The sequence below is a fragment of the Cucurbita pepo genome, chromosome LG01 (genome assembly GCF_002806865.2).
Source record: "Cucurbita pepo subsp. pepo cultivar mu-cu-16 chromosome LG01, ASM280686v2, whole genome shotgun sequence".
Taxonomy (NCBI): Eukaryota; Viridiplantae; Streptophyta; class Magnoliopsida; order Cucurbitales; family Cucurbitaceae; genus Cucurbita; species Cucurbita pepo.
In genome coordinates, this window is record NC_036638.1 from 9560751 (window position 1) to 9578133 (window position 17383).

A 17383-nucleotide genomic window follows, 5' to 3' on the forward strand; every position below is an offset into this window, starting at 1 on the left:
TTTACAATGATAAATCAGCTCGAATGGTGATGATTCTATCCCTGGCCATGGAGGCAGCCGATTTACAACATGGCAAGCTGTTTGAAAAGCTGAGGCCCATAACTCTCTTGGAAGACTCCTCGCATGCAGCCATGACAAGCAAACTGATGTAAGATGAGCTAACTTGCGCTCAGCCACCCCATTTTGTTGCGGGGTTCCTGGACAAGTCAGTTGACGCTGAATCCCATGCTCCTTACAGTATTTCACAAAACTGGATATCAGCATCAACATGTTTCACATTAGAGAGTATTTGAACATCTTTAGGACCAAAAAGAACATACCTTCCTGAATCTGTTATTTGTGACATAGAAGCAAGATTTTTCTTTAAACCAGGAACATGATAGACGTCCTTGAGTAGAACACTCCCATCATTCAAATCTCCTTCTTTCGTCATAGGATGCATTGAATTATCAGCTGTCACAATGATCTTCTTTTGACAATGTGGACGAATATCTGATAGAAGAGTTTCGTTTTTAGTTGCATGATGAGAGCAGCCGGAATCGACAATCCATTCTTCGTTGTAGTCTATGAAGGCATGAGAATTTGCAGAGACATCATCTTGATGAACAACTGAAGTCACATTTGTTGGCTGGTCAAGAGCCTCAGTGGTTAAGCAGTGTTCCCAAATTGGATCTGAAGAGCTTTCACTTTCATGTACACCATTTGCTTCTGATTCCTGCATCTTGACTCTGCAATTTGGTTTAATATGGCCTGGCTTTCCGCAATGATGACACACCACTTTCACCTCACAATCCTGTTTAAAATGGCCTGGTTTTCCGCACCTGTAACAAGTTTTAATTGGTTTCTTTGACGACTCCTGACTTCTGAATTGATTCCCATTGCTTGATGAAGGCTTTGAGTGAAAATTCTGTCTCCTTTGATCTTTGACATATAACACATCTTCTAACTTTGGGGAAAACTCGTTGCTGCTAGTCATTTGCTTAATCAAGGCTTCCTGATTGGAAAGAAGATTCTCCAGTTCAATGACTGTAGGCTGATTTGCCCACCCTTGTATTGAGGAAACAAAGGGCATAAACTCTTTTCGTAATCCACGAATAAGATAACGCCGTAATCGAGCCTCACTCACTGGCTCCTCAGCATCTAATTCTGAAATTTCAGAACATAGATTTTTCACCTTCAAAAAATATTCTTCAATAGAAAAATTACCTTGAGTTACCATAGCTAGTTCATTCTCTAGAAATTACAGTCGAGCGGTATTTTTCTTGGTGAACAACTTTTGAAGTGTATCCCATACTTGCTTTGGTGACTTTAAATCACGAACATGATCAATATACTCCTTGCTAATCAAAGTTCGCAAAGTAAACAAGGCTTTTCCGCACTTGATCTTCCATTGTTGACGTAATTTTGCATTTTGTGGAGTATCGGCTGGAATTTCTGTGTCATCACCTTCAATTAAATCCCACAAATCTTGCCCTTGTAGATAAGCTTACATGCATAACTTCCAATAACTATAGTTATTGTCAACCAGCTTCTCCATAGCTACACCCATAGAAGCACTCCCACTATTCATCTCGTTGAGTAATAATATTAAACCGTACCAACTTGGCTCTGATACCAACTGACGCAATATCTACCACTCAAAAGTGTGCATAGATATGAAAATATTATTACTCAACGAAAGAATACAGATTTAAGAATGGGAAAAAGAATTGGGATCAAAATGTTTAATCTTCATTGATATTCACAACCTTTAAATAGGATACAAGATACTAAATAATATCTACAAAGAAAATATAAACTAACTAAATCCTGATAATAAAAGATACTAAATAATATCTACAAAGAAAATATAAACTAACTAAATCCTGATAATAAAATAAAATATACTATTATTCAAATTCAATTGATTACGAATATCTAAGATATATTTTCTAACTAATATATTCTTCAAGATTACGAATATCATGTATTCCATAACTAATTCAAACTAGAAATAAGTTAGCACTAAATTCTGACATCAATCCCTCAAACAAAGTACACCTATACCATAGAGCCTTCTCGAAGGATCCTTCTCTTAAGCCCTCGAACAAAGTACACCGATTGTTTGACACCTAAGTTTATGACTAACTTCTACGATCCTAACATATTTGTGCTCAACATATGAGCATGTGATTATTATCAACTTTGTCAATTATCTCGTATAAATGCATTATGTATTTAAGTAATGGGTTGCATTCTTTGGATTAAATAAAAATATCTAAAGTGTATCTGGATCTTATGTAATTGCAATGGAAATGATGACTAATTTAGTTTATTTTAGATGACTCAAGTTAATCATGTTAAATATTTTAGATTTTGAGGACAGACATGTGAAGCCCATCTATCCATGTGACCAACTTTTTTTGGTACCAAGGGTCAAATAAGGCTCAGCCACGTGATTTGGTGCACCTTAGTTAGAACCCGAATTTTCCTCTTTAATTTATCTAAAAGCACTCATGATAGAATGTATAACTTAATTGATTTAGACATATACCTTAGATCCAACAAAATTGGGCTCAACAAGGTAAATTATAACTTTGTTACATTTGAGTCTTACATTGACTAATTAAGGAGAAGATTCAGATATATAAGGGAGGTTATCTTCATTCGTATGATAATTTTTGGAGAAACAAAAAATAAAGTAACGAGAGCTTATGCTCAAAGTGGACAATTATCATTTTATTGTGGAAGTTGATTGTTCTATCGCTACCATGAAAGTCATACTCTAATCTTAACTGAACCATGTCAATAGAATTTTCAGACATTGAATAAAGAAGTTGTGAGTCTTGAAAGTGTAGTCATATTGAATTTCAGCAGTAGAGATCTATTGGACTAACAACGTGCTCGAGAGAAAACCGTGTCCAAATTCTTTCTACCATCCACCCTATCTTGGAGTTTGGTACTCATCCCAAAAGTTTGATATTTTCATTGTCATTCATTAGATTCAATATTGTTGACAAAAAGTTATCAACATTATCAATACAAAATTCATGTTATAATCTGGTACGAATGCATTATTTAGGTAGGTAATGGGTTGCATCACATGTGTATTGTTTTTCCATTGGTTATTCTTCTATCGGTTAAGAAAAAGACAACTTCTATGCTAATTTTATAGTTCGACGTTATATAAGATAAAAGGTTTGAATCTTTTAATCTCTTGGTTAGTTCTGTTGAGTAAACATTAAAAAATATATTTTTTAATGAGTTTTAAATTCAGAAGTTAGTTGAAAAGGGAAAGACCACGAGTCTTGAAGATGAAAAGCAAGAGTCTTAAAGATGAAAGGTTAAGAGTCTTGAAGATGAAAGGCAAGAGTCTTAAAGATGAAAGGTTAAGAGTCTTGAAGATGAAAAGTCAAGAGTTGTCATATGAAATAGTGGCGTTTTTATGGCCACTATTTCTATTCGAATAAGTAAGGAATACATTTCTATTCGAATGTGGTTTTTTGAGAAGACCAAAAGCAAAATTATGGGACCTTATGCTCAAATTAGACAATATCATACCATTGTGGAGGTTCATGATTCCTAACATGGTATCAGCGCCATGCCCCTAACTTAGCTATGTCAATAGAATCTCCCAGTGTCGAACAAAGAAGTTGTGAGCCTCAGAAGTGTAGTCAAAAGTGACTCAAGTATCGAACAAAGAGTGTACTTTATTTTAGGGCTCCAAAGAAAGGAGTCGAGCCTCGATTAAGGGGAGGCTGTTCGAGGGCTCCATAGGTCTTGGAGGAGGCTTTATGGTGTATTTTGTTTGAGGAGAGGATTGTTGAGAATTATTGGGAGAGAGTCCTTGGCTAATTAGGGGGATGATCATGAGTTTATAAGTAAAAAATAAATCTCCATTGGAATGAGGTCTTTTAAGAAAACCAAAAGTAAAGTCACAAGAGCTTATGCTCAAATTGGACAATATCATACTATTGTGGAGGTTCATGATGCCTAACGGACACCACTTTTAAAGAAGCAACAGCGTCAAGTACATTATGGAGAGTAGGGCAAAAATCACCAATTCAAAGTGTGCATCAATCACGTCTTAGGGTGCAAATTCAAGAACCGTTTGATTGGACAGAGTCCCATTTTAGGACATGACTGTGCAACCTCAAAACCTCTTTTACAACCAGTTTTGGATATTCAAGCTTTTCTAGTTGACTCTCCTTCCCTTCATCTTCTTTTTATGCGGTTTCTAACAATACTCCAAATGTCACAACTACAATACTCAAATACCAATTATTGTAGAGGAAGCGCACCCAAGATCGGTCATGCTCACACCTACAAAAATAAATTCAACCAAAGTGCATCTCTCACTCTCACACTACAAAGTTTCTCAACAAAATTCCTCCCCATTGTCTCTAAACAAATACAAAATGGCAATGACTCTACATCTAACCCAAATGCAACTCAAAAATACAAAATGACAATGATTTCACGCCTCAAAACAATGCTAGACAAGCTTTTATATAGGCATAGCAATAATAATTCTCATACATGTACATCAACAGAATAAATGGGAATATGAAACAATGGTTATGAACTAAATGCGAGTTAATAACCAAAATAAATGAAAATATGAAACAAAAGGGTTGATGAGAATATGAACCATTAATGAACTAAATGAGAGTTATAACCATACATTTTCATGACAATTTACAACAAAAATGACTGAACCTGCGAAGCGTTAAAGAGATCAAACATGCAAATCTTCGATGGTTCCTCAACTGATCAACGTATGGAGCGAAACACATGTCAAGATTGTTGTACGAAAGTCTTCCATTGGCAAATGAGAGAGGCCGACTGCTTCTAAAGGTCAAATTTAAGAAATTTATTAGATACATCTTGGAGTTAAATTAATTTGATAGATACATGTATTAGATTATTTATGTATCACCGTAATGATACCACGTGTTGTTGAGAATCTCATGAAAATTTGGTTCAAGAATACTTGGATTCATGAATACTTTTGGTAAATTCCACACTTGGATTCATGAATCAAAGTATTCATGAACTATATCTTCATGAAAATTCTCCACAATCTCCACCTTATCAAAAGATCCCAAAACACATAACCAGTTCAAAAGATCCCAAAACACATAACCAGTTCGGCTCCCACCAAGTTAACAGGCTACTTCTTCCCTCCAACACTGATCAAATCAATGCAATGCCATAACTTTTTACGAGTAATCACCTTTGTCAACATATCTACAGTATTATCACCAATTCAAATTTTTAATAAACGATGTCCCCTTCATTGATAATTTCTCGAACAAAATGAAATCGAACATCAATATGCTTGGTACGAGCATGATGGACTTGGTTTTGTCACGACCCAATATTTTACTACAAGTTGTGACTCAAAACGTACACATATGCATGAAAACTCAAAAGAAAACATCATTCAAAAATCATTTATTTCATAAGAAGAAAATTTTGATACAAAGAATCCATTCATAAATAGTTTGACAATGAAAATACGAAAGATAGTGTGTATAAAAGAAAAACTGGACTGATGCCCAAGACATGCTTTCCTTTGTGACAATCCACATCTCTCAACACACCCTTTTTTGACCTGCCTCACGCAAAATGAAGATATAGCAAGGATGAGTATAAAAATTATACTCAGTAAGCCATCTACTTGTAGGATTTCATCGTATACTAGGGCTTAACAGATTTTCACGGACTTCTCATTGACTCTAGGACGTCTAGTTATAGTCTTAACCCCTTGGGGTTATTCTGGTTCTTTGTCCTTTCATTTAAACCCTAAAAGTTCCCTTATGCCGAGCTGTGAATGACCGGTGACCTACGAGGAGCTACCTCAAGCATGACTTATGAGACTAATTGGTATCTTACCTAGGAAGTGAGCTATAACTCCCTAAGTCCATAATAGTCCCCTTATCGGGAAGGGGCTACCTTTCCCTTATCCCATCCAGCTAAATGGTCTGTACGACTTAGGCTCACGTTTCCAATACGAAACAGCTAGGAGAAGTGGATTCTGATTAGGAACCTCTGGTCCCCCACGAAGCTATGACACCGTTCACGTCACCTACAACCTAAGGGTACCTCTTAAAGTGGTTCGTATGCCATGGTGGTCTGTTAGGCTTCTAAGGAAAAGGTTAGGTCTAAATGTAGTGACTTGTCACTCTAACCACCAAAACCCTAGTCTTATCATAATAATGAATCATAAACATTAACTTGGTGTGCATAGATCAAGCATTTAGATATATGATATACAGTTCGTGCAAAATAGGCAAACATGTTCAACGGGGCAATAACATCCATCAACACCCGAAGCGTAGAGTTCACAATTTTCTCATCCTCTTTCCAGCAAAAATCAAGCATATACATACTAAGTGGAAGCCTAAAACATGATTGACTTCTCAGAATACTTAACCTTATTACCTAAGCTCATTTCATGGAAATTCTAATGATCTAGGTAAGTCACCACACATAACTTTAGATGAAATACTTGTAGGAATCGCTATGCATGCATGCTAGTTTAATCCATTAAACTAGCATGCATGCATATCCAAGCGATCCCTACAAATATTTCATCTAAAGTTCTGTGTGGTGACTTACTTGGTTGACACGTGCCTTTTTTGCTTAGTGGTTATGTGCAAGTAGGGTATCCAAAAATATTGATTTTCCTCCAGTTGGTCCTATTCACATGAAAACATGGTTAGAATTGGAATTAGGATGAAAATTGGGCAACTAGCAGTCGAACGGAGCAAAATGGGCCTTACACGCTCCCCCACGCACCGAGGAAGGTCCTACTGCAGGCGACACACGTGAGTTGATTTTGTGCAGTCGCGGGTCGCGGTCCGATTTAGGTAGGCGATTCGGTTCGCTCGGTTGGACCATGTGTTGGTTTGGGATGACGATTTGCAGGTCGATTCGTGGTTCTTAGTCGGTTAGGGTTTACAGGCGACACGTGACACCGTTTCACTGGAGTGGCATTACTCCACTCGACAGTCGATGCGTAGCTCTAGTCGACATCTGACGCGTGTCCTCCCCTGATGGCACGTAATCTTTGATGGTGTTAATGTAACACATGCGGAAGCAATTTGGATCTTAGGCACTTTTAGAACATCAATTATTGTAAATGACTAGCATGTTCATAAGTATTAAAACTTAATGAGTTTAAATACTAACCTTTTGTAGTTCAAACTCCTTTTGCCTCACGAACCGATTTCGAACCACCACTAGTGTCTTCTCCACTATTCTCCGGCCTTAGAACGGGATTGTGGAATCCGGTGAGTGACTAAACTTGGGAGGGATTTTGTATACGTGAAAGAGAGTGCTTGTGAGAGGTTTTTNCGCGTGTCCTCCCCTGATGGCACGTAATCTTCCACTCGCCAGTTGACACGTAGCTTCCGGAAAGTCTTTCTCTCTCGTCCTGCAGACGAAGAAATTGACTCTAGTTTTTTGTGTTTCCCTATTTTTATATCTTTAAATCTAGAATCTGTTTCCATATGGCTCCTTCAACAAAACTCTAGATCGAAACTCACTCTACGTTCTGGTAATTTTTTCTTAAATTTTACTTTAACACAGAGCGAGATATGATCGTCGAAAGGAGGTTCATTTCTTTCTTACCGTTCTTGGATGACTTCTCGGGGTTCTAATATCGATCACGTTTTTTGGCTAAGTTTTTCACATGTCTTCGAAGAGCAACCATACTAATTGAACATACTCTAAGATTAAATCTAGAACCGTTAAGGAGGATCTTAGATTTGAAGAAGGTTGATCAAGAACCTACCTCGTAGACTCTCGAATCTTGACAGAAATTGAGTGTCGGCCTTTCCGAGCAAGGAGTTTTGTGTTTAGGCCTCGACTGAAGGTGGATTCCGACTGTGGTCCTACGAGATTTCATGGCGACTCTTTCTTTCTCCTCTCAACTTTTCTCTCTCACTATTCTCTTCTTTTGAATATATTCAGATTTGGCATGCCTAGCCCCTGTAATGGCTGGAGGGGTAAAATCACCTCTCTTCAATAGCTCACTTTCAAACGGTAAGAACTATTCTAGCATTAACAATAGAATTGCAGTGGCCTGTTTATCAACCTGACTTCAAGTTAGAATTTTTTAATGGAGATTTACAAGAAGAGGTATATGTAGCACAACCAGAGAACTTTGTAAGAAAGAACAAAGAAACGAAGATATACAAGCTGAGAAAGCCATGGTACGGAATAAAGCAGGTCCCTTGAGTTTGATATAGAAGATTGATGAGTATTTTCAAGAAAAAAATACATGAGAATTCAGAATGAGACTACTTTGTATATAAAGAAGGAAGATATAAGTGCTATTAACTCTATTATGGATAAACTTACGTGTTAAATGATAGTGAATTTGAGATCTCATATATATATATATAGATAGAGGTCTTTCATGTATATGGAGTTGAAAAATGGAGAGAGAAAGCTCTTGAGTTTGATGCTCTAAAAGTCACTTGATTTCCAAAATTTTTGGATTTTAGTTATAATGTAATGTGACATTGTAACTTGGTTGAGTAAAATAGTAACAAAGCTGCAGTTTTGATCTGATCTTGTATTAAGTTATCTCTTCTGAATATTCTTTTTCTAACGTTTTTGGCGCTTTATATATCTTAATTTATTGATAAGAAATATGAATAAAAATAGACTAATTAACTATTTTTTATTTGATTAACTTAATTTTATTAGATAACCATAAATTAAAAATTAAAATTAGTCGAAAGGACTGGAATAAGCTTAAGAAGTGATTTCTTGGTAACCGTAAGACCACCATCCTCTTCCATATCTACATCTTCTTCCTTCATTCCATTCGGGAGTTTCCAATCAAAGCAAAACAACAAGTTAGCCAGTGCCAACTCCATCATAAGGATACCCATGTTCATCCCAGGACATATTCTTCGGCCGCCTCCGAAAGGTAAGAACTCAAAGTGCTGTCCTTTGTAATTGATATTGCTTCCTATAAACCTCTCAGGAAAGAACTCTTCTGGGTCAGTCCAAGATTGTGGGTCTCGTCCAATGGCCCACATATTAATGTGAAGATGAGTCTTGGGGTCAATATCGTAACCGTTGAGCTTAAACGGGGAAATGGTTTCTCTTGGAAGTAGAAGAGGGGCTGGTGGATGTAACCTCAAAACCTCTTTCACTACCATTTTTAGATACTCAAGCTTTTCCAGATCCATCTCTTTCACTGAATCTTTTTTTATGCAACTTCTGATCTCGTCTTGGAGCTTCTTCATCACCCTTGGGTTCCTAATTAGCTCTGACATGGCCCAAACAATAGTGCCTGCTCCAGATTCTACTCCGGCTAGAAAAATATCCTAAAAACCCATACATCCAAAGAAAAAGAAAATAAAACATAATGATAAAGAAATAACCACATGGTTATATCATTATTCATTTATGGGTCAACTATCTTGGAAAGAAGTTTAGGTAGAGAGATGTCTATAGGGTACGACCCTTCTCAGGTCATTTATTTTGGTTGAGATGGAATTTTTCAAAATTCTTTTTACATATATAATATATATTTTAAAAATAGATAGTTTCTACTTTTGAATATAAAATAACTTTAATAAATCCAATAATATATAAAGTGGGCAATAATGAAGGCCGTAATGTTTTACCATGATGAGTGCTTTAACGCAATCTTTGGTGACTTTTAATGCATCAGATTCAGAGCTTTCCCTTTCCATTCTCAGCAAAACATCAACAATGTTTTCTTCCTTCTTACAACTCTTCTTGAAGTTGATACGATCCTCGACTACATGTTCAAAAAAGGCATCCATTTCACCAAAGCTCTTCTCCAGCCTCCCATGAACACCCTTCAACCGATCAATAATCCAACCCAAAGTAGGAATGAAATCGGTCATCGAGAAGCTTCCAATTGCTGCTAATGCACTATGCATAACATGTTGAAAGTGTTCATCATCTAGTTTTCCTCCGCTGAAGATGCTTCCGAAAGCAACTCTTGTTATTATATTTGCAGTGAGAGAATAGGATTTCTCACTCACATCAATTGGAGATGAAGAAGAAGAGGATTGAGAGATGGAGTTCACAAGTCGCCCCACTTCCTCTTCTCTAATTTCCTGAAAAGATTCCACCCGCCGAGCACTGAAGAGCTCAAGCATACAAATCTTTCGGACGTTCCTCCAGTGTTCACCGTATGGAGCGAGACTCATGTCAAGATAGTTGTACGAAAGTCGTCCGTTGGCGTGTAAGGGAGGTCGGCTGCAAGAAGCAAGATCATGGAACTTAAACAACTCTCTTGCAGCGGCGGCAGAGGAGATCACGATGGTTGGGACAGAGCCCAGTTGGAGGAGCATGACGGGGCCATATTTTTTTGAAAGCTGAGAGAGAGAGCGATGAGGGAGGGAGCCAATGAGGTGCAGATGGCCCAACAAAGGAAGCTTTGGAGGGGTTGGAGGAAGAAGCTTGTTGTTGGGTTTTGAGTGTTTTCTTATGGTTTTAAGAAGCAATAGAGAAGAACAGAGGAAAAGCAGAGGAACCCAGATGATAAGATTATTACTAGGCATAATTCTATCAATGCTAAGCATTTCCAAACTCTACTCAGAGAGATAAAGATAGAGAAAGGGCTGAATGTGGAAGAACACCAAGAGGGTAAGGTTTATAAAGAGTTCAATTGCGAGATCTACAAATTTTCAAAAAAAAAAAGTTCAAATTTTGTGTATTTACAAAAGTGTTCATGGACGTTCATATATTTTTGACATATCCTTTCGTATTATTGATGTGAGAATCTTCCCAGTGACAAGACGAACGGCCAAAAATGGCCTTTTCAAATGAGTTATAAGTTTTTAATTGCTGTCCATCTTTAAAAGAATGCTTTGGATATTTTGGGATGTTTCACCTAATTTCTGTTATGATCAATTGAGATTTATAGATTTTAGAATAATGTTAAATTATATGTTCAGTCATGATTTGATTTATCCAACTTCCCAATTTCATTCCATCTTGTATGTAATAAATCTTTGAATTTCGATACGAGATTAATCGATTAATCAATTGACATTTTTTAAAATTCATCAATTTACTCGAGCACAAAATTTAAAATTTAATGTTAGAGGTATAATTCAAATTTATATTTAATGGAACAAATAATTTTTAAAAATTTTAAATAAGCTAGTGAATTCAAAACTGAAAAAATTTAAAAACCTATATAACATAAAATAAACAAACTTCAGCCACAAAAACTCTCTTTGTAATGGCTAATATTTGTATGTACTTTTATTGATATAGACCTTTTATATATAAAGTAGCTCCTTTGTTGTTTATGGGACTTTCTAGAGATCAAGTGGTAAGATCATGATTCACGTCGAAAGAGTGGGATAAGATAAGGTTGGTTTGGTTCTCTTGAGATGATTCAAGCTATCCTGATCGAAGTGGATCACAAATTCTGTAAGCCATAAGTGTTGTTGCCACATTGCAATGTGCGAACTAAAGCAAACAATTCTTGATCACATATAGGATAGTTCAATGCAGTCCCATTTATTGTTTCACTAAAATACATCAACGGTTTTCTATCTTGCATCAAAAAGCACTATGCCCAAACCACTTGCATTGCACTCAATTTCAAACGTTTTATCAAAGTTGAGTAAAACAAGCAATGGTGCATTGATTAATTCATTTAATGGTGCAGTTATGATACAAAAAAAAACTTTTATAAATCTCCTATCGAAGCTAGCTAACCCATTAAAACTCCAAATTTCACTTGCATTTTTTTATATTGGTCCATCCCTAATTGCTTTAACATTCTCTTCCTCTACTACTGCTCAATTTTTACCAATTATGAAGCCAAAAAAGTTAACTTTTTTTTATGCAAAAACTGTACTTATTAAAATTAGCATCAAGTTTATGTTCTTTTTAGTATAATCAAAATTAACTTAATATGCTCCACATGTTCAGGTAAGGTCTTCCAATAAATTAAAATATCCTCAAAATACACAACAATATGCTTCCCAAATAATCTCTAAAAACGCGATTCATTAAGCACATAAATATATTAGAAGCATTAATTAACCCAAAAGACATAACAAGTCATTCATATAATCCAAACTTCGTTTTGAAAGTTGTTTTTCATTCATCTCCTACCTGCATTCTAATTTGAAGATATTCAGATTTCAAATCAATCTTTGTAAATAGACATGAACCATGCAATTCATCAAGCATATCGTCTAGCCTATGAATAGAATGTTGATACTTTTCCGTAATTTTGTTGATGGCTCTACAATCCACGTACATAAGCCACGTTCCATCTTTCTTTGGCACCAATAAGACTGGTACAGAACATGGACTCAAACTTTCTCATATATAACTCTTCTCCATGAGCTCCTCTACTTGCCTCTGAATTTTTTTAGTCTCATTTTGGTTGACTCTATAAGTTGGCTTATTAGGAATGACTGCCCAGAATGAAGTTTATATTATGTTCAATACCTCTAATAGGAAGCAGTCCTTTAAGTATTTAATCTTGGAACACGTCCTCAAATTCCTATCAAAGAGATGGAAACATACTAGGCAAAGACAAGCTGTTATCATCAGAGACCAAACATCTTTCCTTATACATAAGTACCGAGATAGTTTTTTTTTTTTTTTTTTTTTTTTTTTTTTTTTTTTTTTTTTTTTTTTTTNTTTTTTTTTTTTGTGTGAAAACATTCCCTTCTAACATCTCCCACTCTAGCCAAACAACTCACTTCCTTTCTTTTCTTTTTTTTTAATTTCATTCTTATTTTCACTATTTTTTCCTCTCAATTCTTCTTTCTTGAACTCTTTTTATTTTCTCCAACTTTAATTGATCATCAAATACATCTACAGAACTAGAAGGTAAAAGAGTGGTTTTTCTACCGTCTTTATAAAAAAATACCTAATGAAATAACCATTCTACATGACCTTGCGTCTAATGCCTATTTAGAGTAAAGATCTGGCAGACATATATATGGTAGATATTTGGTAAGGATATGGTAGAGATATATATATGGTAAATCTACTGTGTGCATTCGTAAAGATTTAGTAAACCTATATTTAATAAACGGAAACCATATATATATACACCATTAGGTAGTGCTCTCAAATGTACTTTCTTCATTCTCTGTATTCTCTGTTGTTGTGCATACCTGAAGTCATCAATAAAACCTTTAGTGAATATTACTCCTTGCATTTTTCCTCTCCTATTTCTTTGTGTTCATCTAGATCGAGTGTGTGCGTTGTTGTGCGATTCTAACAATTGGTATCAGAGCTAGGCGAAATTCACCACAATCTGTGAAAATGGAAAATTCAAAGATTGCAATTGAGAAGTTCAATGGATCCGATTTTGATTTTTGGAAGATGCAGATTGAAGACTATTTGTACCAGAAAAATCTTCACGAACCCTTGTTGGGGGTGAAGTTGAATACCATGGCCACGGAGCAGTGGAAGCTCAAGGATCGTCAGGTCTTAAGGTTGATCTGATTAACGATGTTTAGAAACGTGGCATTCAACATCATCAAGGAGAAGACAACGCCAGATCTATTGAAGGCGTTGTCGAGTATGTATGAGGAACCGTCAGCTATGAACAAGATGTATTTGATGCGGAGGCTATTCAATCTACAAATGTCTGAAGGTGGATCTGTTGTTGATCATATAAACAAATTCAATATGATTGTAAGTCAACTAAGTTTGGTGAAAATTAATTTCGAAGATGAAATTAAGGCACTGATTTTGATGTCATTTTTACCCGAGTCGTGGGATATTGTTGTTGCCGCGATCAGTAGTTTTCGAGGATCTGAGAAGCTGAAGTTCGATGAAATCTGAGTGTAGTTCTCAGCGAAAGTATTTGCAAACGAGAATTTGGGGATTCATCTGATGGTGCTCTCAGTATTGACCAAAGGGGATGAAGTAAATCGAAGGGCCCAAACAAAGGCCGATCAAAATCAAAGAACCGTAAAAAATTTCTAAATAGACCAAACATAACGTGTTGGAGTTGTGGAGAAAAATGTCACTTTCGGACAAATTGTACAAGACCAAAGAGGAAGCAAATCACAAATCAGTGGATGACGATGATTCTATATATTCAGCAGAAGACATTGGAGATGCTCTAATCCTCACGTGGACAGTCTGATTGAATCCTAGATTTTGGATTCAGGTGCATTTTTTCATTTGTCTCCAAATAAAGAATTCTTTCGAAATTTCAAGTTTGAAAATTTTGAGTAGGCGTATCTTGCGGACGAAAAAACTTTGGAGATTGAACGAAAAGGGAATGTATGCATAATCCAGCAAAAAATCGGTGGACATTAAAGAATGTCAAATATATTCCTGGTCTCAAGAAGAACCAGATCTCTATTAGTTAGTTGGATATCATAGGTTATGCAACAGAGTTTGAGAAGAGTTTGTGGAAGATTTTGAAGGGTGCTATGGTGGTAGCACGTGGCATAAAATTCAAGCCTATGGCATAATAGACTTGGACATATAAGCGTCAAAGAAATGAAGATGCTAGCTGCGAATGGAATTTTGGAAGGTTTAAAATCTGTTGATATGAATCCTTGTGAGAACTGCGTTATGAACAAACAGAAACGAGTTAGCTTCACAAATATTGTCAAAGAATTGAAGAAAGGTTCCAGGACAACGAAGCAAGTGGGAGTTAAGGTTGAGTTGCAAAACAATTCACAGGGTGATGTTGTTGCAGTTACTTAAGAAAATTCTGAAACTGTTGCTAATGAACTAGAAGCGGAGCAAGTGACACATGAGAAGGTGTTGAGAAGATCATCCAGGACTATCAAAGTACCATATAGGTATTCATCTTCATTACACTATCTATTGCTACTATTTATTGTTGACCGATGAAGGGAAACCAGAGCCCTTTGATGAGATCCTATAGTTGGAGGATACAATCAAGTGGGACCAAGCCATGGATGATGAGATGTCTAGGCTTCAGAAATGCGTTAAAAGTAGTAGATCAGATGTTTTCAATATTTGCATTCTTTTTCCAAGTGTTGAAAGTAGTAGACTTAGAAATAGCATGCCTTTTGGAGTTCTCCTTCTCTTAAGCTAGTTGCTCTTTGATTTTGACAGCAAGGTGTAACAATTCTTGCATATCAAAGTACGTTTGCCTATTCACTTGATGAGCAAGTTGTCGGTTTAACCCACCAAGGAATCTAGCCATTGTATCCTCCTCGTCTTCATCAATGCATGCTCTATCCATAAGGGCCTCCATTTTTTTGTAATATTCTTCAACACTTTTAGATCCATGTTGCAAAGTATAGAGTTTTTGTTTGAGCACTCGAGAATGATGCTTAGGAATGTACTTTTTTTCTCATTAATGTTTTCAATTCCTCCCACGTTTCAAGCGGTTCTTCATAATTTCTCCTCCACTCTGATTTCAAAGATGTCCATCATATAATTGCGTAATCACAAAATTCAGTCATTTGTTGCAATCGAAAACATGCTCAATTCTACTCTCATATTGCAAATACTCCTCAGATTGGATCTCCCATAGAAAAGTTGGAATTTTAAGCTTTACTCCCCCGACTCCTCTTTCTTCTCCTCTTTCTTCTCCTCTCTCGTATTGGTACTCCCTCTCCATTCTTTTTTGTGCTAAAATTTCTCTATCCCTTCTTCTGCCTCTTTCTCTCCTCGACTGACATCTCTCCCTCCCCTAGGACTATGTCCCACTAAAAGGGTGTCATTGTCATCTTCGTCATTTTCAACTTTTCATTCAAGATTACTTCCCTTTCTTGAAAATTGCCTAAAGCTATTTCAATTTGCTCCATCTGGTCTGTCAATGTACTGATAACTTGATTCAAACGAGTAATGGTTCTAACTTGTGTTTCTCTCCACCTAGCTTCATTAATCTCCCCTTTATTTTCTCTGTCTTGGTTCATGATTGTATAAACAGTAGTTAAATATGTTTAGGACCTCACACACTCAACTCACTGATTTTACACTTAGGGACATTCGTGTTTATTACACTCAAAGGTTGGCTGTTTGTGAAAGTGACTAAATTATGATCACGGTATGCTAATATATGAATAAAGAAATTCTCATAGTAACAAACTATGCAAGGAAATCAAAATAAGTAAATTATGAAATAACAACAAAATAAAACAAGAACAAACAAACAAGTAACACAAAGATATTTTTGAATAGAATTGCACACCGAAAAAAATGAATTCTAAAAAGAAAGGTAGTGAAGATTTTGAGAACGATCTAACTTTCCTTTTCACAAAATTCGAGAAAATGTAAAAGTTATCTTTAAGGGTAAATTATGAGAAAATAACATCAAATACAACGGTTCCATATTTAAATGGTTTAAGAAAAACTTAAATGGAAGTTTATTTGATCTTCAAATAAACATGCTCTAAAAATAAATGATAAGGACAATTTGTAACCACAATATTAACAACAAAAAGTTCTCCTAGTTTTTTTTTTTTCAAAATCTAAATATGATAAGAAAATGAGAACAAAATCAAAAGATGATGAATAAGGGTGGAAGTGGCAACAAGGTAATGAATGGACAAATTTCAAGAAAGATAAACAATAACATAAATGAAAGATAAAATCAATTCTAGAAAAGGCCATAAAGATGCAACCTAGGCTCGAATACCAAATAGAAAAGGCAACCCTAATCCTCAGCCCAACAGCTTTTGTTGGAGCAAGAACCCTTGAATGAAAGAAATTAACACCTTCTAATAGTTTGGATCAACCAAGAGATAAAAGCTAAAATTAAATTAACTCAGGGGCCATAATTTGCTCTCTCTCCCTTCAAACGCAAGAATTACTTGAAACTTAGAAATGACAAAGATATGCTCAAATTTCTAAGATAAAATTCTCATATTAAGATCTCAATTTCATTATCCTCTTGCATGATAATTTATGATAATTTATTTAGAGTCTCTCCACAAGAGAAATTTTCAACTACTCAAATGTCACTAAAAAGTATAGTGCAATTTAAAGAAGTCTAGTGCAATTTATATCAACTTCATCCGCTGCTATTTCAACTATGCAATATTCACTTCCGAAGTTCCAAATGGTCATTTCTCAATCAAATTAGTTTGTAACACATGAAATAATAGTTGAATCGAGTCTATCAACTTTGTAGATGAAGAATGAATTCTTGTTGAATCTTCTTGGCCTTGGATCATGTAATAGGTGCAGTTGGAATATTTGGAACACTGTGATCCTAATCAGCTTCTCTTCAATAACTCACTTTGAAATTGTAAGAATTATTCTAGCATTAGCAACAGAATTGCAGTGGCTTGTTTATCAACTTGACGTCAAGTTAGAATTCTTTAATGGAGATTTACAAGAAGAGGTTTATGTAGCACAACCAGAGAACTTCATAAGAAAAAGCAAAGAAACAAAGGGATACAAGCTGAGAAAGCCGTTGTAC

The 17383-nt window shown here is 35.8% G+C and overlaps 1 protein-coding gene across 1 annotated transcript; it reads right to left on the reverse strand.

The window, feature by feature from the left end:
• Nucleotides 1-8711: 8711 nt before the first annotated feature.
• Nucleotides 8712-10774, reverse strand: LOC111778003 (cytochrome P450 71B34-like). The gene is made up of 2 exons (XM_023657645.1): nt 9633-10774; nt 8712-9329 (listed from the first exon to the last, which is right to left on the reverse strand). Exons 1-2 carry the CDS (start codon nt 10560-10562, stop codon nt 8712-8714), a joined length of 1548 nt encoding a protein of 515 aa, XP_023513413.1. The 5' UTR covers nt 10563-10774.
• Between the last annotated feature and the right edge of the window lie 6609 nt (nt 10775-17383).

Coding starts and splice junctions, on each gene's coding strand:
- LOC111778003 (XM_023657645.1), bottom strand. CDS start 10,562: ATGCTTAGCATTGATAGAATTATGCCTAGTAATAATCTTATCATCTGG. Junction 9,330..9,632: donor GCGTTAAAGCACTCATCATG/GTAAAACATTAC, acceptor ATGGGTTTTTAG/GATATTTTTCTAGCCGGAGT.